General features: G+C 34.8%; 1 protein-coding gene across 1 annotated transcript in view; it reads left to right on the forward strand.

Annotated features, from left to right (window-relative positions):
- LOC105555622 (dystrophin) overlaps positions 1 to 17,190 on the forward strand; it is a gene marked incomplete at its 3' end in the record, with an annotated part of 1,920,295 nt that overhangs the window by 767,533 nt on the left and 1,135,572 nt on the right. The window contains exons 26-27 of the mRNA XM_012002637.1: positions 4,298 to 4,468; positions 10,330 to 10,512. Of these exons, the coding sequence (XP_011858027.1) occupies positions 4,298 to 4,468; positions 10,330 to 10,512 (354 nt within the window). The remainder of the gene's footprint in view (positions 1 to 4,297; positions 4,469 to 10,329; positions 10,513 to 17,190) is intronic.

Consider the following 17,190-nt stretch of genomic DNA (forward strand, 5'->3'; position numbering starts at 1 on the left):
TGCCCTTAACATTTTTTCCTTCATTTCAACTTTGGTGAATCTGACAATTATGTGTCTTGGAGTTGCTCTTCTCGAGGAGTATCTTTGTGGCGTTCTTTGTATTTCCTGAATTTGAATGTTGGCCTGCCTTGCTAGGTTGGGGAAGTTCTCCTGGATAATATCCTGAAGAGTGTTTTCCAGCTTGGCTCCATTCTCCCTGTGACTTTCAGGCACACCAGTCAGATGTAGATTTGGTCTTTTCACATACTCCCATATTTCTTGGAGGCTTTGTTTGTTTCTTTTTACTTTTTTTTTTTCTCTAAACGTCTCTTCTCACTTCGTTTCATTCATTTGGTCTTCAATCACTGATACCCTTTCTTGCAGTTGATCAAATTGACTACTGAAGCTTGTGCATGCGTCATGTGGTTCTCGTGACATGGTTTTCAGCCACATCAGGTCATGTAAGGTCTTCTCTACACTGGTTGTTCTGGTTTGCCATTCTTCTAATCTTTTTTCAAGGTTTTTAGCTTCTTTGCAATGGGTTCGAACTTCCTCCTTTAGCTCGGAGAAGTTTGATTGTCTGAAGCCTTCTTCTCTCAACTCATCAAAGTCATTCTGTGTCCAACTTTGTTCCGTTGCTGGCAAGGAGCTGCATTCCTTTGGAGAAGAAGAGGCGCACTTATTTTTAGAATTTTCAGCTTTTGTACTCTGTTTTCTCCCCATCTTTGTGTTTTATCTGCCTTTGGTCTTTGATGATGGTGATGTACAGATGGGGTTTTGGTGTGGATGTCCTTTCTGTTTTCCTTCTAACAGTCAGGACCCTCAGCTGCAGGTCTATTGGAGTTTGCTGGAGGTCCATTCCAGACCCTGTTTGCCTGGGTATCACCAGCGGAGGCTGTAGAACAGTGAATATTGCAGAACAGCAGATTTGCTGCCTGGTTGTTCCTCTGGAAGCTTCATCTCAGAGGGGCACCTGGCCGTGTGAGGTGTCAATCAGCCCATACTGGGAGGTGCCTCCTAGTTAGGCTACTCAGGGGTTAGGGACCCACTTGAGGAGGCAGTCTGTCTGTTCTCAGATCTCATACTGCATGCTGGGAGAACTACTACTCTCTTCAAAGCTCAGTTGGAAATGCAGAAATCACCTGTCCTCTGTGTCGCTCATGCTGAGAACTGTAGTCTGGAGCTGTTCCTATTAGGCCATCTTGGAATCTCCTCTATGTGTTTGTTAAATAGAGAACAAATAGAAACCTGTATGTATGAAATTATAAAACATGTATACTTTCTAAATAATATATGGTTATATATTTTATTAGTGGCTTTAAATTTATGGTAAATAGTTATCAATAAATGGGATTTAGAGGTTAGATGAATGTCTTTCTGGCAGCTTGCAGATCATTGTCTTTCTCTGGGTCAGTATACTCTTTGGGTGCAGTGATCCCCAGATCTCTTTCCTCACTTCTCTGACAGTCTGTCTTTCCGTCTTTCTGCAAAAACTAGCTTCTTGTTTTACTGAGAAAATATAAGCAATCAGAATACAAGTTGCAATACTCCCACTGACCTGCATATAAGATCATAGACTCTACTTTCCCTTTGTTTACATAGATGAACTTTCTGTGCTTTTGTCTAAGGCCTGCTTTTCCACTTAGGTACCTGGATCCCTTTCCCTTTTTTTCTGCAAAAGAACATTGTACCAGCTAATGAACAGCCCTCTACCTCCTACATCTTCCCTATGCTACATCATTCCCATCATTAGAGAATTATTCTGTCTTATCTCCTGTCATTTAAAAAAGTCTTCCATTGGACAACAGTTTCTCTAGCAGCCTCTTCATTCCCGTTTCCCTTTACAGAAATTCCCTTCTCTCCATTTCACTCCTTCCCTTCTCTCGAAACCAATTAAGAGAGCTAATCAAACTGTTATCCTCACTGTTCTATTGAAGCAAATTTTGTCAGGGTCACCAGTGAATTCACATCACTAAATCACTAAATTCAGTTGGCTTCTGTGTCATCATTCTTTCTTAATTATATCTTAGTTTTCCCTGACCACTGTCAATATCCTTGGTGGTTCTGTTGCCCTGACCACTAAATTTGAAAGTGTTCCAGGGCTCAGTGTGTGGACTCCTTTTTTTCTCCTATTGCCACTCACTCTCTGGGTCACCTTTTCAAGCTCTATGGTTTTAAATGTAATCTGTAAGTGGTTCTTGCTGTAAGATTTTTTTTTTGTTTAACAATCTGGACCTTTCTAATGATCCTAGACCTTCATACCCATTTGCCCACTCAACACCTCCACATGGATTAGTAATAGGCATATTAAATCTAACACGTCAAAACAAAATTCCTGATGTACACTGCAGCCTACTACCCTAGTAATTTGCCTGCTGTTACAAATGGCAACTCCATCTTTCCACTTATTCAAGCCAAATCCCTTGAGATTTTCTTGTCTCCTATATTTCTCTTATAGCAAAATATCTATTCTGTCACCAAATGCTGTCGTTTTTACCTTCAACATCTACAGGGTCCAACAATATCTCACCATACTTGTACATGCACACATACACTCACACACAGACAAAAATATGTATGTGAACGTATAGTTTTTACTACACGTCTTGGCTGAATTCCATTAGTCTCTCTAATGTTTTTGTAGCTTCACCAGTTGCCTTAAAAGATTGTAACAGCAGAGCAAGTAGAATTTAGCAGCATGTTGTCTTAAATTTATAAAATAGCAAAAATAGCAGCATGTTGTCTTAAGTTTATTATAGGTTCATTGACTACACAGAATCACATTTATACCTTTTCTAGTACAGTTGCAAGACATACTGTTCTAGATGTGTTAGGGTGAAGCATTTATTTACATTTTACTAGATCAAGTGCTACATTTACCTAGGTAAGTAAAGAACCTAAAATGAAGTATTACCTATATTAGGCTCAAAATGGTTGTAAATTCTAAGGAAAATCAATGTGATGGTGGTTCTACACATATTTACTGCTGGGCAAAGTACCACGAATGCTTCATTTTACTGAAACTGTCCATTATATATTAAAACAATACTGTGAAAACTCTGTTACTTAAAATATATAATGCTTTTTAAACCAGAGAGAAGAATACCATCTTTTGAATAGGTTTACATTTTAAAATAAATATGAACACTTATGTATAATAATTATAATACTGTAGAATGCCTTGTAACAAGGTATATGATTTTCTTTTAGGTGTTTTAAGTTTTGCATTTTTCTGGTTAATGAGTAATGGAGTCCATTGTAGAAAGTTTCACTTTTCAGAAATCTGTGAGGCTTTAAATAGCAGATGTTTTCTATAACCACAGACTCTTTCGCAACTTGCATTTTACACACAAAAGTTTATATTGAGCCACTTTTCATTTCAGTAAAGATGTATTGGTGATGCACAGTATCCCATAGTGTATATATGTCATAATTTATTTAATCTCCCATGAAAGCACCTTTGGGTTTGTTTTCAAGATGTTTGGTCTTTAAAGCTGAATTAAATAATGTATGTGTTATTCTCTACACTTTGGCTGGCATGATTCACTCTCAAAAAATGGAAGTTGACAGATTCATGGACATTAACATTTTTGTATATTTTGCCATCTTACTATCTAAAAGGTTGTATTATGTTGGATATTTTCCTCAACAAGTATTAAAAAACTTTGATTTTCCCACATCCCTGCCCAAAATGTGCTCTTTATTAATTATTATTTTTCCCTATCTTATCTGTGAAAATGCATTAATTCCCTTCAATTTGCAGTCATTTAACCATAAGTGATACTAGAACGTCTTTTACATACATATATTGCCATATATTATCTTCATTGTGAATTGCCAAACTACATGTTTTATGCACTTTTCATTTTTCTTTTTAATTTATGAGAGTTTTCTGTAGATACATGATTATGAAGTTCTTAGAATATTTAAAATAGTAAAACATTATCAAAGAACACAAAGAATAACTATTTCTGTGTATGCCAATAAAATTACTTTTCCAACTGAAACATACTATTTAGAAAAGTCTTGTTTTGCTGTAGTCATAGAAGAGGATTGTCACACAAACAGCTGAATTATCATCATAGGGCAATACATTCATTTTATTAAGTATGCCAAATAAACAAACATGTCTTATTTTCACACTTGTGGGAAATTGAGTGTATCTGATCCCCAGGAGTTATTTTCTTATGCATATAAACTTTTTCCTTCTTTATCATTACTCTCTAAGCTTTGTGTTATTTACATACTGATCAAATAATATAATAATAGTGTTTCATTGCTGTCATTAATCATGTTTTGCTTGTTTGTTTTATGGAAGGTCTATGCCAGAAAGGAGGCCTTGAAGGGAGGTTTGGAGAAAACTGTAAGCCTCCAGAAAGATCTATCAGAGATGCACGAATGGATGACACAAGCCGAAGAAGAGTATCTTGAGAGAGATTTTGAATATAAAACTCCAGATGAATTACAGAAAGCAGTTGAAGAGATGAAGGTAAAAAAAGGGAAAACTAAGTAAAACAAAGCAAATAAATGGAAAAAGAAATGCAGCATTGCTTGAAATTGTATACGGTATGCTCTTTCCTGGTTCTAAGAGAAGAGGTTGATTTTTAATTAATAATTTTAATTAATTTAGCTTCAAGTTTAATCTGTGTTTTAACAGTCTTAAACTGTTTACTTTTAATGCATTGTGGTCAATTATGAATATTGAAAATCACAATTTGAAAGAATTTTCCCTTGAAATCATATAGTATTAAGAGAGCAGAATCAACTCATCACATTAGCTGTCTGTAGCTGATGTAAATGCATGTTGAAACTGTGCAAAAGTATTCTTGAAAAGGCAAATTTACAATGTAGTCAACAAACTGTGTTAATTTGGTATTTTAAAGGCGTTTCTTAGAATTTGGTAGCACTAAATATTTGAACCCGTAGCCTTTAATATGGATAGAAAGGACTGAGTTTACATGTACTTTTCTTGGAGCAATAGAACAAAATGTAACATTGACTTATGACCAACGAAACTGGTATGTAGTATGGATTTGGAGGTGAAGCCTGGAGTTGAACCTACACCGTGGCATTTTGTATGGCCTTGGGCAACTCAGTAGTCAATATAATCCTCTATTTTTTCGTGTTTATGTCATCATACATCCTCACTTGAATGTATGAACTGTTGATTGAAACTAACATGTAAGTAAATTGCCTAACTCAGAGTTGGTGCTCAGTTAGTAGCTATAATCATAACTATTATTTTTATGTACTAGCAAGAACATAGAGAATAACATGTGAAATATTAATACTGTAGATCTTTGTTTGGTTCAAGGATTGTGACAAGGAAAAATCATTGTGGAGCCAGATACTTGAGTTTAAAACTTAGTTCAGCCCCATGCCAACTGTATAAATTTGGGTGAGTTACATAAGCTTACTGAGCCAAATTCCTTTATTTGTGAACTGAGTATCAGAATGTCTGCTTTCAGAATCATTAGAGGGATGAAATACGAAGTTTCTATCACAATGCCTAGCACAGTATAAATGATCATGACTCGTTATTTATTATTCTAATTGTGAAAAGGGCCAAATGGTAAAAAATTGTCTACTCTGTTATATAATTTATATAGTAATTCAGAAATATTTATTACAGTTAATTGTGGAAAGTAACTCACATGAAAACTCAGATGTTTAAATACCGAATCTATCATATGGCTTTAGTCAAATGTTGAAAGTATCTAATATACTCCATAAATATGTATAAATATTATGGATCTATAAAAAAACTATAATGAAGAAAACATTTGTACAAATAGTAATCATTTCTAGAGTATGAAAAAAACAAAATTAATCTAGCAATAACGTATTCATCAACTAAAACTTACTGCGTTCTTACTATGTGCCAAACACCCTCTAGATACTGAATATAGAGGGTAGTGAGCAAGACCACTGCCTTGGAATTTACATTCTAGTGTTCTAGCGTGTGGTGAGGAGCAGGCAATAATTGGAAAAATAAATGAAATCGTTTGAGGTGATGATAATTTGCCTAAAAGTAAATCTGGATTTTGAGATCAAGAATGAACAATGTTCAGGCAGGAGTTGAGGGTGGTAGGATGTTATTTTTGAAAAACTTGACTTGTAGAGATTTTATGAAGAATTGTATGTAATACGAGAGAAATGAATTCTAAGGAAAAGAGCATTTAAAAAAATCTTAATGGAAGCACATTGTAATCAGAGAGCATAGCTTCTGCAAAGACCTTGAGGCTAATTGGGGAGAGAAAGAAGTCTGTCTGCCTGAAGGAAGGAAAACGGGATAACATCTCAGATAAGTCTTATGAGATAGGCAGATGTCTGTTAACAAAGGAGTTTTGTTAGAATATTACAGTTGTTATTCTAAATGGAATAGAAAAACCATTGGAGTATTTCAAAAGAGAGACCAAAATAATTTAAAATTTGACTTTGGGGAGGTCACCATGAGGAAAACTTTATCAGAATGTGAGAGGTAGAAGGTACTTTGAAAGTAGTGTAATCCACACTTCTCTCTGTACTTATCAGAAAACTGTAATTCCCAGATAGGTCAAATAATGTAGCCATAGTCACAGACTTTATTTGCGATAGAGCCCACAGGATTGAAGGTATTTTATTCTATTTCATCTCATCCTTTACTTTCCTTTCTCCTTTCTCCTTTTTCCTTTCCTTTCCTTTGAATTGTGGTCACTCATACGAACTTTCCTCTTGTATCTCAATTTCTTTATTGTCTGTTCTCACTGTATCTATTTATGTATGGCCACTACCTCAGATCCCTAAGTAGATTATATAGTCATTTGTGTTCAGCTGCTCTGATTCTCCTTGGGTTCCTTTGGTTTAGTCTCTCTTCTGGCCCTCTTCCCTCTCCCTATGAGCAATTTGCCTATCTCACCAACAACCCAGTCAGATCTCTCTTAATTTTCTGTGCTCTAGAGGAAACTGTCTCAAATTTTTGATATTTGAAAACCATCCTTGAAATGAGTGTTCCAACAAGTTTGTCTACATTCATTGACATGTTTTCATAATTGGCCTAGCTACAAAATTGGTTTAGTATGGGGGTCATAGTAAAAAGAGGTAAACTCTGGAAGCCTCTGGCAACAACCATTGAAAGAGTTGGCAGGAAGATTTCATTTCTTGATTTTCCAGCCTGCTACTCAAGACAGTCTCTTTATGTCAACTTCACTACCTGGAGGTTAGCAATAGTACCTTGTCCAGACTTCCACCTGTGCTCATTTGATAGCTAATTTTTCTTTATTGTCAGAAGATACTAACAGACCTACTTTGACATCTCTCCCTGATACTCAAAGAAGAAATAGAGACCTCCTTCTGTTTATGTTATTTCCTGTATTTTACTTGAAAATGAAAGTGCTGTTTTGATAACTTATTTTTCCCCTGAAAGGAAAACTTTTTTTGACATAAAAGAACCCAGGGCAGTGTATGATAAACAACCTCTGATTTTAAAACTTTTATGGAGATCAGCAATGACTATATGCTAAAACTTTATACTAAAGCCCTTTGAAAAACAATCTGGAAATGTATTAATTGTTTTTATTTTTTTAAATTTTTATACTATCAGAACTCTAGTACTAGTGCTTGCCAGAACTTGCACATAAAGTGAGAATAGTAAATACACAAATACATTTGTATAATCATTTCAGCAGTGATTCCTGTACCTGAATGGACATCAAAATCACCTGGAAGACTTGTTTAATACACCGAGTGCTGGGCCCTGACCCCAGAATTTCTGATTCAGTGAGTCTGGGGTAAGGCCTGAAGTTTTCCATTTTTAACAAGTTTCAGTTGATGCCACGGAACAAGTTCTAGAGTGATTCCAAGGACGCTTCCTTTAAGAAGCACTGGTGTGAAATACTAGCAATGAAAGACGGCAGAGCATATCATAGTTAGATTCATGGAAAGAAACAGCCACCGTTTTTATGAGGATTTGTGTCGAAACTGTACCAGTCATTTAACTTTCTACCTTTTCTCCTAGTAGAGAAATTCATCATCATCTCCTTTCCTCATATGTACCTGGGTTAATACATTTTGCTCTTCCTTCTCCGAACCTTTCCCAAGATCTCAGCCTCTTATTAAACAAGAATATATGAAGCCTAAAAACCAGGGAAAGAAGTGTTCTTCATTCTACATTTTTATATAATTGCTTGGGTTATTTATAATGAGTATAAATTGTAATTTTATTCATTGGACTGACTACAACATGCTCCTTCCTCAGCTCATGGAACATTTGACACCAGCTTAACAGAAACTATGAGAAAGAAAGGATGTAACTCTGAGGATGATTTCCTTAAACTCTCTGAACCTCAGTTTTCTGGTGTCCAATATAGAGATAACAAAACACATCTGAGAAGGTTTGGTTAAAGATCTAATGAGGTAGCACTTATCACATGGCTGGCACAGAACACGGTAGCACATGATGATGTGGTAATCAATTGTTTACATGATGAATGTAAATGATGAATGGTAATCAAACTTGTTGATTATACTGTAATTACTAAAGTCAAAATACAATTTGTGTGAAAACAAACTCTATGCTCAGTGATGCCAAAAAGCTGGTTTATTTAGAATATTAAACTAAAGATTTCAATCAATTAAAATCGGTGAAGGTAAACATTCTTTAGGCAAAACAATTTGCATTTTCTGACATAATGCACAATTTTAAGGAATTGTAGGGCTAAATCCAAAGGAGTAGGATGATTATGTTGACACATACAAAGGCATTTTATAGCTGACCTTACCCATAACCTGCCCATAAGCCCTTACCTTGACCACTACTCAGGCCCAACTTCTGCATTATAGAACCTGTGTTTGTCTACTCGAGGGCTTTCTGTGACCACTGAATCCCGCTTTTGCACTTGTGTGGTAGGCTTGCAAGTACTGGGAAATTAACATTTCCCCAACAGCCTTCAACAATTAGGGAAGATGATTCGGAAATAATACCCCAATTCCTGCACCCCTGAACGGGATAACCTGCAGGCTTATATTTCTCAGGACTTTCTAACAGGATTAAACTCCAGTCATTAACAGTGATTAATAAGTATGCCCATATGGATCTCTCTTCCCCTTCTTGTCTCAATTCCCCATTCAGCTACCAGAATTTCTTTCACATGGAACATGTATATAAACTACTTACGTTTGAAAGCTAATGTCAGGTTTGACTCCTGGAGGAACACAGACTAAAGATACAGTGTGTATGTGTGTATGCGTCTAAAATACATGTACACATTTGAAGTTAAGGAGTGTAAATGGCTCCCAACCAAAGACCACCACCAACTCTCTTGTAGCTGAACAAGTTGGATTCATTACTTTTTGCAGTGAGAGAGAATACACAACATGGAGGCCGGGGGGTATGTGAGGATGAAAAAAAAAACAAACAAACAAACAAAAAAAACTTTGTAGGAGTTGTGCTTGTGTTAGGAGATTTGAAGGTGGGTTTAAAAGCTTTACTTTGGATTGTTTGTCATTAGTGTGTGGGGATAGCTCTATGAGTATGGTATCTTGTCCAGAAGGAGAAAAGACCAGAATGAGGCTAAAGTTGTAATTGATAAAGAAGCAGCATTCATTCATATTAACCAGGATAGGGGAGAGTTGAGCATTTTGTGGTTTGGGTAATGTTGATGTTTTTGTCTGGATTCAGACATGATTATGGAATGATCTTGTCGTGGTCTTGATCCATTATGGTAACAAAGTGGCCTTTTTCAATGTAGAAATTCTGTGAAACAGTATATTTTCCACTGGAGAAGACCAAGGAATAGCTGGGTATCAGGCCAGCTTCTGATATCAGGGGCTCCTTTTGGATTTCTCTTTCTCTCATGTGTTTTCAATTCTTGAACAAAACTTTCTTTTATCAAAATATGTTCCTAAATATAACATTAAGGGGACCTTTCTATGTTAAGTATCCTTTGACTTAAATGATATTTGTGATGGTTTCAATATTGTTCATCCAAGTAATTTATAAGTGATTTTGATTCTAGACTGCCAGATATTTTTTAACCTAGTTAATATCGAAATATTTGCTTTTTGCCTTTTCCAAACAATTGTATTTATATCGATATGTATATATTTGACCACAAATGCATACTCCCATGAAGACTACTTTTCAATCTATTCTTGTTAAAGATCTGTTGTATTTTCATAAAAATTTATTTCTTTAACTTTCCAATTTCAACTAAAAACTTTATGGAAGAGACTGGAGTCCATATGAGATTTATTTTTGTAAATCTCATTCTAACTGGGATGTTGTGAGGAAGAAATTATATGATACATATAAATGCATTTTGGATGTAAAGTTATTTTCTTGCTATTAACAGAGCATTCTTTACTTTTCAGAGAGCTAAAGAAGAGGCCCAACAAAAAGAAGCGAAAGTGAAACTCCTTACTGAGTCTGTAAATAGTGTCATAGCTCAAGCTCCACCTGTAGCACAAGAGGCCTTAAAAAAGGAACTTGAGACTCTAACTACCAACTACCAGTGGCTCTGCACTAGGCTGAATGGGAAATGCAAGACTTTGGAAGTCAGTTGCTTTTCTTTGTCTTTATCAATTATATGTCAATACATGGTCATATAGGAGGCATAGTGGTTAAGAACATGGATTCTAGCGTAAAACAACTTTGGCCTGAATTCCTCATGCAGGCATTTATAAGTTGTATGACTTTGGGCCATTTGCTTAACTTGTATAAACCTGTTTCCAGTCTGTAAAATGGACATAATACATAATTCATAAGTTGAGAAAATTAAATGAGCTATTCCCTTTAAAGTACTTAGCCCAGTACTCAATATATGTGAGTAGCTATGCTTCTAATTCTCATTTCTATTATTATTAGGTCATAAAATCCTATAAATACATTTTCTCCAGATTTATAGACAATGATCTTTATTTTTTCCTATATTTGTATGTACATAAACTTATTTAAGTATCTTAGAGGAAAAGCATTCTGTAGAGAAGTATATTTTTACTATAACTGTCTTTAGTAATGTCTGTGCCCCATAGAGTTCTTTGTTAGACATGTTACCTAACCAGCTCTATATTTTTTGATGTTTTGCATTATGTTTATTTATTATCACAAGTTCTGCTTTAACTTTTATGGATACCTTACTGTCTAGATTATGCTTATCTGAATTTAGATAAAGCAGGTGCCTCAAATGATTGCCATGTAATTGCATCAAAAATAAGCTATGACCTTTCTTATGAAAATACTGCACCAAGGGGCACAAAACTTTATCCACTACAAATGCTGATGCTGCCAGACATTGCATATGAGTTGAACTTTAATCCCCCTTCCTTCACACAGACTGAGTTATTTTTGTGAATATAGTTAATAAGGTGTTCAGGTACCCCTTTACTTTTGAAAAACATTATTTAGTTTGCTTCATCTGTTGAGTGTTTGAGATTTAAAGACAGACACAATTCAGATCATTAATAAAGTACACCTTTAAAAATATTTTAAAATGTATTTGTTGCTAAAGTACCCCATATATTCCCAATACAGTATTATCATTTTCTAATTGTAAAATGTGATCTGAGTTTCTCCATTGTCAGTTCTAAACTCTTCTTTACTTTTCCCTATTCTTTTCTTTTAAATTCAATTCACTCCTCAGACTCTTGAAAAGTGGCTTCTATATGTCAGGAAATATCATAGTTTCTGAGTATATAAAGACGTATCTCATGTATTAGTGTTATGTGAGTGCTATATAAAATATAACAAAGAATGGGAAAGGAAAGGGTGTGATGGCACTGTACATGTCTCAAGAAAAACTCAATTAATTCACTAACATGTTACAATAGGGAGGGATTTTTTGTACCCAGGAAATGCTTTCTGTCAATATTTAAACACCTACTATTACTTTCTTATGTTCTTAATGTCCTTAAATAAGCATCATTGTTCCCTATTATTCATGTTGTTCATTTAAATGATACTCTGTGATTCATTAGAAATTTATATTGAAGTATATTTTCCAAAGGGATTTTTTTTAAGTTTTTATATTAATAACACAATTTTCAAGACCAATTATTGGATTATTTTTCCATTTCCTTCTCATCTATAATGACATTTCTAACATTGCCTATTCGTATTGAAGTTATCAAATTATTTAGTTCCGTTTTATTCCTTTTCCACTGGTTTGGAATATATACTTTATTTTATCTTATAAATATTTCTCTATACCTCTCTAACAATAATATGGTGGAAACATTAGCATGGTTTAACTCTGAACCTACCTCTTCCATTTTCCACATTATTGTTGCCTCGTATTTCATTTTCACCTTATTTCCCCCAAATTAGTCCATATAATTGCTGTTGCTGCTGATATTGTTTTAACTATTTCATATATTTATTTAGATTTACCGATGCTATTTTCCCAATTTTTGTGACCAGTTTTGCCTTTTGTTCTTCCCTTTGCTTCTGTGTTCAGTTTCTTTCTTGCTCTTTCCTTGAGTGTGAGTAGCAAATATGTTCAGATTTTTCATATTGAAAATGACTTTATTTTTCCCAGAGTATTGGATAATGATGTAGTTGAGCAGGTAGTTAAGTGAGGAGAGTTTTTTTTTTTTTTTTAACAACACTGAAAATACTATTTTTCTTCTGAAATATTTTCCCTTTAAGAAATCTGTCAAGTACCTTTAAATTTTCTCTTTGTTGTATATGCTCTGCAGTTTCACCCTATTTTGTCTTCTACAGTTTCATTCAACTTTGTCTATGTGTAAATTTGCTTTCATTTATACTTTGTCACTTGGTGTGTTAACTAGAACAGATGCATTGTTTCTTTAGTGGTTCTGCATTATCTTTGTGAAGATTTTCTTTTTCCCAATCTCTTCATTCCTTCCTAAGGGAAAACTTTCTTATAGCTATTAAGAGTATCCCCTTCCTATATTCCAGTTACTGGTTTCCCTTTAATATTATCTATATTCTTATCTCTATCTGCTCAGTTTTGGATAGTTTTCTAAAATCTGTCTTCCAACTCTCAAATTCTCACTTCAGCTGCCTATGGCATAATTTATCCTTCAATAGAGAAATATTCTCATCTTTATCTGTATATATATGTATCTATCTATATTTATGTGTGTGTATATTTTTTAAAAAACATATTTTCCATTTGTCAGTATTTTATTGACTTGTTTCACAAATATGTTCTTTGTTATGGCTTTCTTCTTTTGTGTAGTTAATTCTATGTATTCCTTTAAACAACTTAAACAGATACTATCTGTTTGAGACGTTTCAACTTAATGAGTAATAAACATGAAACAGTCTTATTTTTTCAATAACTACACCTAACTCTGTCAAATTTCACTTTCTGCCTGGTAGTTGGCTGCTTAAACAATATTTCTTTCTGATCTCATTACTGTTTATTCACTTTTAGTTATTAAAATTTAATTTAAATTTAAGTATCATAACGTATTCAAATGTATCACAAGTTTAGATTAATCTGTTGCTTCAGCAATTTATACAGAGGCAGGAATGAGAATAAATAGTCTCACAGGGTCCTCCTCCAACCTAGTTTCTGGATATGGATCTACTGTTGATATAAGGGAAGATGAAGAGGGAAAAATACTCTCTTCATGTGAATGTCCTTATTTTGGCTGCCCACAATTGCTGTTCCCTTTTGTTAAAACCCACACACATCTGTAATGCCTAGTCTGTTGTCCCTTTTCTATATGTTATCACCACTGACCCGGATCATTCTCTATAGACTTGATTTATTCTGTTGAGGATCCAAATGGGCCTTATTCTTATGAGCTTTGAACCCCCCAGAAAAGATCTCTTAGGCATTTATAGTACCGCATAGTGTTTAACAAGAATTTCAAGGTGGCACTTGTCAACTGCTTTAAACAAAATGCTCTTGAATATTATATCTTTTTTACCAATGCTTTAGTGATGCCCTGAAGTCTAATTTACCTACCATATCTCAACTCAGAGCCTGTGGGCACTGGAAGTACCCATACTCCATACCTTTCAGGAATGAGAAATTTGAAAGAGTTGTTTTTGATTCCTTCTTGGCCATACCAACAGCTTAACAGGAAATGCATACCAACCACCCCTTCCACCCAGTAGATGAGTGGTTTTGTTTTAGATCCTGTAAATAAAATGATTCAGATGAATTTACCCTATCTATCCCCATAAAAGGCTGAGAAAGAAGAATTGCCTAACTATTCAAACTCTCTTCTCCTCACCTCCCTCAAATGTCCTCCCTATCAGCCCTCTCTGTTTAAACTAGGGCTTGTGCAAACAAGAAAGAGATGGTCTCCCAAAATGAAATATAGGCAACCAAGCCCTTTTATTTCTTAGATGTGAATTCCAGTTGCCAATCTCAAGTAAATAAACTCTATGGGAAACATACACCATGACTCTAAGAATATTTATTGTACAATTCTCTAAAATTGTTCTGTTATCTTCATGTCATAAGGTATGGATTCTACCATATTTGTTACAACTAATGACTCCCTCTAATGGAAGTGAATTTCCCCATGTGGCTTGTAAGGTTTTTTTTTGTTTGTTTGTTTGTTTGTTTGCAAGCTCATCTATAGTATGAATTGCCTTTACTGGAACTTTTTTTGTTTTTTTCTTTTCTTTTTTTTTGCTCTGAGCTGTTGAGTTTTTGTAGTGTTGCCACCAGGATTGTAGAGAATTTATGCTCTGCCCTCATGTGTGATACAAGGTTAAGTTTCCATTTGTTATGGGTGGATCTTTATTTTTCAGCCAAAAATCCCCCCAAAATGGCTTCTTTGATAAATCACGATATTCCAATGGCTAGGCATGTTCTACTACTTCTTTTTTTTTTTTTTTAAATTTGTACATATTTATTATCTACGTCTGAAAGATAAGAACTTGAAAAATTACCAAGTGAGTATATAATTATCCAAACTGCAGTCTTTTGATTTGCACAGTTGCCATACTGGATTTAACTCTGATCAACATATGTAAACTTGTAAAGTCCTGAGTGAACACAGATATATGGTTATCTTGTCCATTTACTACCAATGAAACTCCCAAGGTTTTTGGTACACCAAAACCTACTTTATGAAAGTTTAGCATCCTTGCTAAATCTTTTCTGCAACTCAATTTTCATGCTTCTTATGTCCCATGTAATTTGAATCACTCATTATTCTCATTTTGTTGGAGGTATATTTTTCCTTTGTCTTCGTGACTGGAATGGCCTTTTCACTAATCCCTCGTCTCCTTATGATGTTTTAATCCTATATATCTTTCCGGGCCCAGTGTAGATAGTAATTCTTATATGAAGTCTTTGTTGACCCCTTTAGCTTACAGCAAGTTCTCCTTCTAAATCCCCTAAAGATAACATTTCCCGCTGTCTGTTGGCAGAGCATTAGATTTTCAACATACTTTGCAAATCAGGATGCCCTGATCAAATATGCTTAGAAAATGCTACCTTCTGTTGAGACTGGCAATGGTGATTAGTATTTTGTCTGTTTAAATTTATTTAATACATTTCTTTATTTCCCATATTTATTTGATAACAGACCTCATTTGTTTTTTTCTTTTTACAAGCAAATGGAGAACAAAAAAAAGCAGGGGTTGTGATCCTAGTCTCTGATAAAACAGACTTTAAACCATCAAAGATCAAAAGAGACAAAGAAGGCCATTACATAATGGTAAAGGGATCAATTCAACAGGAAGAGCTAACTATCCTAAATATATATGCACCCAATACAGGAGCACCCAGATTCATAAAGCATTCCTTAGAGACTTACAGAGAGACTTAGACTCCCATACAATAATAATGGGACACTTCAACACTCCACTGTCAACATTAGACAGATCAACGAGACAGAAAGTTAACAAGGATATCCAGGAATTGAACTCATCTCTGCAGCAAGCAGTTCTACTACTTCTTTACAGGATAGGTGGCACACTGCTTCATTCTTTCCAATCTCCCTGGCGTGCCTCATTTCCCATCTCGAGTTAGTGTTAAATGCCCTAGCTTTGATGGCATATACCCTGTTCTGATATGCCAGTATTTTTATAAGCTTGATTTTCTACTCTCTACTTTCATTTCCCTCTTTTTCTTTTTCTGACACCTGAGGTTTTATATACATGTGTTACAGATCAGCTATAAATTAAAAATGTTTCCTTTATATTTTTAACATGCATTTTGATATAACTGAAATAGGATACATTGGGGGGTTACCTCATCAGCTCCATCTACTATTTTGAACAGAACTTTACTTTTTATTTGTACTTTCCTTCAAAACCACTTTGAATTTTGTGATTTCAAAGTAATTTTAAGTTCCAAACTGTTAAGCTTAGCAGTTATTCTAAGTGGCTTTTAGCTCCAATTCGGGCTTCAAGACTATATTTTATTTTGCAAAGGTGACCTGTAAAGCTGGTACATTCAGCCTCTCCAGCTGTGTCCTTCAGATGCATTGAGGACAGAAGAGGCCATCCATTCTGACGGTTAAATCAGCAAGGTAGTTCATTACCTCAATCTACACCAAAGTTAATAAGACACATTACCAATCATGCCTTCTTGTCTTCAAAGCTCTAAGGTACCCTCAGGTATTTAAGAAGATATTTATATTTTCCCACTGGGATCTTTGCCCAGAATGAAGACAGCCTGTAGTCCAGCAGGAGCTGGAAATGACCCAGATTTAAGATTTCTATCACCTTTTAAAGCAAAATACTTAATTTCACTTTTTGCAATAAACTGTACGTAAGATACCAAGCAAGTATAAAAGGTTGGTACATTTGCCAGGCGGGTGAGACTGATACTTTTCATCAGATAGAGATCTAATACTCTGTCGTTTTGAGGGCTATGAACAAAGAGAACTTGGGGAAATTTGATTAATTGTTTAGATCCTCCTAAAATAAATCTTCCTTTCAAGCCTTTGGTTTTGGTTGTAGTTAGTGAGGCGGGGGCAGATGGTGGTAAGTGTTGATGGTTGCTCCATTGTACTTACTGTACTTAATAGGTTCGTCCAGTAGTTACAATTACAAAGCTCACAGAATATGACCATTTTTATATTCTTACCCTCTCTTGCATTATTCTATCTTTTCCCCAATAGACATAATCACCATGTAGACAGCTCCCTTTGTTATTCCTTTGTTTAAAAAAATCCACACACATATGAATGAAAAAACAATTGTGCTTAATTTCATTATTACAGTAATGGTAAACTATAACATAGTTTTTTTTAGGACTTGGTCTTTTCACTCAACATATTTGTGTCTGAGATTCA

The sequence above is a fragment of the Mandrillus leucophaeus genome, unplaced genomic scaffold, assembly GCF_000951045.1.
Source record: "Mandrillus leucophaeus isolate KB7577 unplaced genomic scaffold, Mleu.le_1.0 Scaffold692, whole genome shotgun sequence".
NCBI classification, from domain to species: Eukaryota; Metazoa; Chordata; class Mammalia; order Primates; family Cercopithecidae; genus Mandrillus; species Mandrillus leucophaeus.